The following is a 6,232-nucleotide window of genomic DNA, read 5'->3' on the forward strand; positions in this document are numbered from 1 at the left end:
ACATACATCATTTTAGTGACACTTACACTTCTTCTTCTTATCGTTCTTTTTCTGTTATTCGGGGGTGCGGTCAGAAATAACCTGTCGGTGCGTTAGCGCCCCCGCCTGGTATGGATTGTTGTTTACCCTTTGTGCTGCAGCGCAGCACAGGAGGAACAAAAAAGGGGACAAAAGCGGTATCGGTTAAGAGTATCGGCCGGTTTTTACGAGTACGAGTACGAGTACGAGTACGAGTACTTGATGCTGGTATCGGACCTGATACCGATACTGGTATCGGTATCGGGACACCTCTACTTTAAACCATAAAGATTATTTTAGTTCAAAAAGATTTTTTCCACAGAAAAACCATACATAGCTGAAATCATACTGAGGGAGAAAAGAGATCTGTCCTCTTTTCTCCTGTAACTTTGACAAACATTCTCTGATTATCAAAATGCGTAATACTTTCAGTTAAGAGAACAATAAATCAAATAAGACTAAGATTCTTCTGTTTATTATCTGATTTAGGAGCAGAATGTCTCTCTGAAAAGTTAAGGCAACCTGAGGTGGCCTAAATTCAGTTCTAAGTAGAAAAGAGTTTTTGTCCCTTACAGGCCCATCAGAGGACTGAGAATCCAAGACAGTTTCCTTGATAATTTCACTCGAGGTGACCCCTACAAGTCCCCCCTTTTGCAAGTTATCACCCCCAAATGGTGATTAGTTGTAACGAAAACGGGAACACCTCAAAAGTCTTTGATCCTGAATTAATCCGATTGGTGAAACAGTATAATCCCAAGGTAATCCAAACTGAAAACTTTACGTGGCAAGAGTTTTTTCTTCAGTTAGTGTGAAAAAAAAAGTTCTGTCCTTTTTTTGTAAGGTTCCCTTAATGTCTGTGGGTAACTCCCTTTGAGGCAAAACTTTAAATCCATTGGACGACAGAGTCTGTAATCCACTGGAAGCAAAAGTAATCCACCAAGGAAAAAGGATAGTCCACAAGGAAAAAATATATTCCACAAGGGTAATTCATTGCGATTGTTGTGGTTGACCCGGAGTTAACCAATTTCTGGAACAGCATAGCAAAGTGAAGTACTGGAACCCCCCTTTCGAGAGTCGATCTCTGGAAGGTTGCAGGTTAACAGGGGGTCTCGACGTCGATGATGGAGACGGGATCTCTGGGTCAACGATGGAAACCACCAACAGGAGCGAAGTGACCACTGGAATAGAGCGAAGATGGGTACCCCCAGAAGGATGCAGGTCGAGAGTGTCGACGCTCGTAGAGCCTTGGCAGAGAAGGTGGGCCATCGTGGAGGGTGTTGAAGGCTGCGTTGTTTCCAGTTGATGCCCTTCTGGTCACTATGTGTTCTGCACTTATGTGGTTTTAGGTTAACCTAAAGTTGGGTTTTTACATTAGGCTAAACCTGTGTGTGCCTCTGAGTGTTAGCTATCACGTTTTAGATAAGCTACAGGTAGTAGTTAAAGAATGGGTCATTGCTTTAACTAAAGGGTAGATATAGGGTTTTATATCTATTAGAGGCTAAAGAGGTCTTCTGTAAGGAAGGCCTCAAATTCAAACTACATTAACTATTCCTCCAATCATAATTTAGTTATGCTAGGGGCGAGAATAGAAAAAAATATTCTGGTCTTTGTTTTCTGCTTTGCAGCTGTTACTCAACGAGTGATTTTAGTTCTTCAAATTTTGTTTCTAGTTTCCCTTATTTTAGGAGTCTATGCCGAGACTCGTGTTTGAAGATTAAGGAGCCCCCCCACCAATTGGTGTTGATTCGAGCGAGGTCTATATAAAAAGAGTGGCGTGGTCTATGTAAGCTATGGTACCTAAAGTAGCATTAATCTACATTGCCCTGTAAAAGATGAGATTTATCAATAACTGCATGTTGACATGGTTAAATTCACCCCAGACTTAACTCATTAACAGCAATACAAAACCTCTGTTTCTTGGCTGTGGGTGTTCAGAACCAACACAAAGTTATTTATCATCTCACAGTGATGTTTTTCCGTTCCGAACCGATTTTAAATAATGAAAGGTTTGGAACGTACACGCATCAACCAAGTTGGTGAATAAGCAATAAAAATTGGTGTTTTAATGCTTCAGCGCACTCTAGTGGTCAAGATAAATTGTAGATTTAGCTTATTGTTATGACCTATTTGAATTTCTCTTGAATTTTAAGAATTTGACTTAGTGTTTCTAAGTTTTAGTAGTAGATGTTTGTTTTTGACACCTATTTATTTTAGACCTATTTTATTGTGCTTTACTGTCTTCAGGAAGACCTGCTTTTTATCTCATGAGGTCTGAGACTCTGATCGAGTGTTGTCACTGATCATGACTATAGGTTTATCCTTTTGTTTGAGTTGTTTGTGAAATCTTTGTTTCTTGTCAGTTGATTTTTGTGGACCCATTTTAATGTTTGTTCTTTCTGACCATTTGTAAGAGTTCAGTCTTGCACTTCTTATAACAAAGTTATAAGAGTAATTTATTTAGCAAGGGATCTCTTTTATTTTGGGTAAAAATTCCTCCAGTGCAAAAATGAATGGACGCAAGAAGTGACTCTCAGTCAGTGACTGTTGATTTGATCTATAAATATTGCGATCATTTATTTTACAAATCATACAGAATCACTAAGTACACTTAATTGTGGCAATCAGTTTCCTATAAAAGTTTAGAACTGACAATAACAAGCTTCTAGCTTCTTAAATTGTCAATAAGTACTTAATAGAAACACAAACGTCAAGCTTTGATGGTGAATACCAGACATTTGAGGCAATTAGCTTAGAGCTGGCAAGGAAGAGATTAAGAAAAGGAGGAAAGTAAGGTGTTAGCTTTCTTATACTTTTATCTTAAATAATGTGGTTTAACCGGAAGGGTGAAGCATTCTACTCGGCGTCAGCCAGAGAGAGAGATAATAACAGCCAGCTTTTTACCTTAAAGATGATTTTCTGTCACCTGCCAGGTATTTCGGGGGTGCTGCTGGAAAATTTGTCTCAGAACCGTCAAACAGGGAACCCCAAGGCATGTTTTTGTCTCAAGCCGTAGAAAGAAGGCGACCCCAAATTGGGAACTGGCTTCAAAAATAAAATTTCTGTCTGTAGAGTTTTCTGAAGTGGATCAACCAGGCATTGGTCATCCACACTGTGAGGTTTCCCTGTTGGCGATGAAGGGGCCAAAACCTGACACAGTTTTCAGCTTTTGACTCTGAGAGTCTAGCTGTCAAAGTGACTGACGGCGGTCCGTCACTTACTGCCATCCGGGCGGAAACTGTTAGTTACTAAGAAGCTTAGAGAATCTAAGTTCTGTCCTCCAGAAGGTATGATTAGTAAAGGGGTTATCAAGGAAAGTGTTAGTTTCAGAACTTGCCGTCGCCTCCTGAAACTAAACAAAGATTATTGCTGCTGCTGTGTGGTTCAGAACAAAACATTTCATGACCCATTTAATTATCTGATGAGCACTTGTTTAAAATCATAACTGAAAGAAAAATGAATTGCTTCAAGTTCAAAACATTTGCAAATATSATTCAGACAAGTAAAACATTGATATTTCATCAACTTTAAATCATAAAGATTATTTTAGTTCAATAAGATTTTTTCCACAGAAAAACCATACATAGCTGAAATGACACTGAAGGAGAAAAGACATCTGTCCTCTTTTCTCCTGTAACTTTGATAAACATTCCCTGATTATCAAAATACGTAATACTGTCAGTTAAGAGAACAATAAATCAAATAAGACAAAGTTTCTTCTGTTTATTATCTGATTTAGGAGAAAGAGAATGTCTCTCTGAAAGGTTAAGGCAACCTGAGGTGGCCTAAATTCAGTTCTAAGTGGAACAGAGTTTTTGTCCCTTACAGGCCCATCAGAGGGCTGAGAGTCCAAGACAGTTTCCTTGATAATTTCACTCGAGGTGACCCCTACAGAAGTTTAATCCAAATGTTAAGCAATGATTTATATCCACTCACTCCAGTGATTCATGAAATGTATTTTGCTAACAGTCAGACAAATGAATGCACAGACACAGGTGATTACATGATCATTCAACCTTTCATGGCTGCGGGGCAATAATTAATCACTTGAGCTAATTGCAGATTAATTGGCAAATCATTTTAGATTCACATCATACATCTACAACATAATAGGTTGAGGATTGTCAGACCTTAGGATGAAAAAAATATTTTTTCCCTCTAAAATAAGAATAACATTGTTATTACAGCAACTAATGTTGAACTGAACAAAACTGCTCATTATTCTGGGGTTTCTGCTCAATTGTAAGTCTTACAAACATCTAAACCCAATCTTTAATGTTTTGGTGGAGCACAATTGATTGTTAATATTTTTTATATGTCTCTTTTTGTACAGACGCCAACTCTCAGTGTTTCAAAAGACACTCTTTAAATTACCTTCAGGAGATCGGTAATGGCTGGTTTGGAAAGGTGAGACAGTCTTTTGTTTTTTTGTTGCAACACGTTTCCGCTTTCTCATATTTATTACTGCTCACAGACCAGATCACAAGCCGTACCTCAGAGGAGTTTATTCATTGATGGTCTGCTTCATCTCCCCGGGCGCTCTTCCATGGTTTTTTGTCCATCAATCTCCTGTAGGTGATCCTGGCTGAGGTGCTGTGCGACTGCAGCTCCTCTCAGGCGGTGGTGAAGGAGCTACGTGTTAGCGCCAGCCCCCTGGAGCAGAGGAAGTTCCTGGCTGAGTCAGAGCCGTACAGGTGAGAGATGAAATGCTCCAGCTTCAGCTGCTCTTTATGGAGACCTTAAAGTGGGGCCAGGTGCAGGTGTTCAAATGACTGAGTCAAGGTTTTCACCAAAAAAAGGGGGAATAATATTCATGCATTCCTCTTTATTTTTTATTTGGAATGTGTTTTATTTTTCCCTAAATCTGACATGTCACTGTAGTTCGTCAAATCAGCCACGAAGGAGCAGAATTATACCTTTTTGCTGACAGAGCAGCATTCTGATTATTCATATCCCTGTGGCTTTACAGTAACAAATCTAATTAAGAGCGAAGTATTTACTGGGCTTCACATCTGAGAAGGATTTTGGCTGTCCTTCTCACTCTTTAAAGACCACACATACACTCTCATTCAGGATACATACAACGGTGACCAAGGTCACTGTTGTATGTTTATGTCTCTGGAGGGAAAGACACCTACAGCGTTGCACAAAAGTCTTATTTTTTGTATTTTGCTTCCAAGGAGCAACATTTGTCTTGTAGTCTTTTTAAATGATCTTGATTAATAGGTTTTCTGGAGGTCTTCCAAAATTGTTCTTTGGACTTTGGCTGCTTTTTATCTGATTTTTTGTCCAGTCTCAGATCATTTTCGGGATTGTTTTGTTTGTTTGTTAAATCTGACCTATTCAGTCATACAGTGAGTCCTAAACTCCAGGGGTGAAGCAGGCAATTTGGAAAATAACCATTTTAAATTGGATTTAAGCGTAAAAACAACCAAAACGCCCCCCCATAAAACCTCTGTAAGGCAAGCTGTTTGGTCACATAATCAGTGCTCTGAAACATGTAAGGCTACTTCTTTATTTGTTCAATATCAAATGTATTTTTCCCATGCCAGCACAAACACTTCTAGGAGCTACTTGAGAGTGTTTTATATTGAAATTTATTTTTGAATTTTCATATCAAGTGGATGATATTCAGTTCTTTGTTGTCTTTGCAAACAGTAGCTTTGTTTGATATATTGCCTGTAGGAGTTCCGACTGGATGAAAGTTTGTTTTTATATCTCTTTCTGCAGGTTATTGTTACAACAGTAAAACAAAAAACAAACAAACAAACAAACAAACAAAAAAAAACAAACAAAAAAACAAGCAAGCAAACAAACAAACAAAACAGCATTTAGCTTTGTTGGTTTTGACTATTGGACTGAATCTGTACCAACCTGTGACACTGGCACATTGGGCCTCACGCAAGAACATGTTCATATTCTTCTCCTAAATTTCTCTTACTTTTGTTCGTACAAAGGGTTCGTACGAACATGCTACGTCAGATTCAACAAACTCTTGTATCTTCTGGAAAAGTGCGTAAATGAGCTGCGTAAATTCCACCTGTTCTATCCAGCTGCTCGTGCACGCGAGAGGAGATTAGCATAATTACCACCCCAAAAACACCATATAAGGCTATGTTTCCTACCTCAGATACAAGGAAGTGTTCATTCATTCATGAAAATTACAGCGAAAACTGAAAAGAAATTTACGAGTTCAGATTTGAAGTCCGTCTGTCAG

At 38.7% G+C, this 6,232-nt stretch overlaps 1 protein-coding gene across 1 annotated transcript in view; it reads left to right on the plus strand.

Moving 5' to 3' along the window:
- lmtk3 (lemur tyrosine kinase 3) overlaps window positions 1–4,709 on the plus strand; it is a gene marked incomplete at its 3' end in the record, with an annotated part of 24,538 nt that extends 19,829 nt beyond the window's left edge. The window contains 2 exon segments of the mRNA XM_014012700.1: window positions 4,349–4,422; window positions 4,591–4,709. Coding sequence (XP_013868154.1) covers window positions 4,349–4,422; window positions 4,591–4,709 — 193 coding nt within the window.
- Between the last annotated feature and the right edge of the window lie 1,523 nt (window positions 4,710–6,232).

The sequence above is a fragment of the Austrofundulus limnaeus genome, unplaced genomic scaffold (genome assembly GCF_001266775.1).
Source record: "Austrofundulus limnaeus strain Quisiro unplaced genomic scaffold, Austrofundulus_limnaeus-1.0 Scaffold93, whole genome shotgun sequence".
Lineage (NCBI taxonomy): Eukaryota > Metazoa > Chordata > Actinopteri > Cyprinodontiformes > Rivulidae > Austrofundulus > Austrofundulus limnaeus.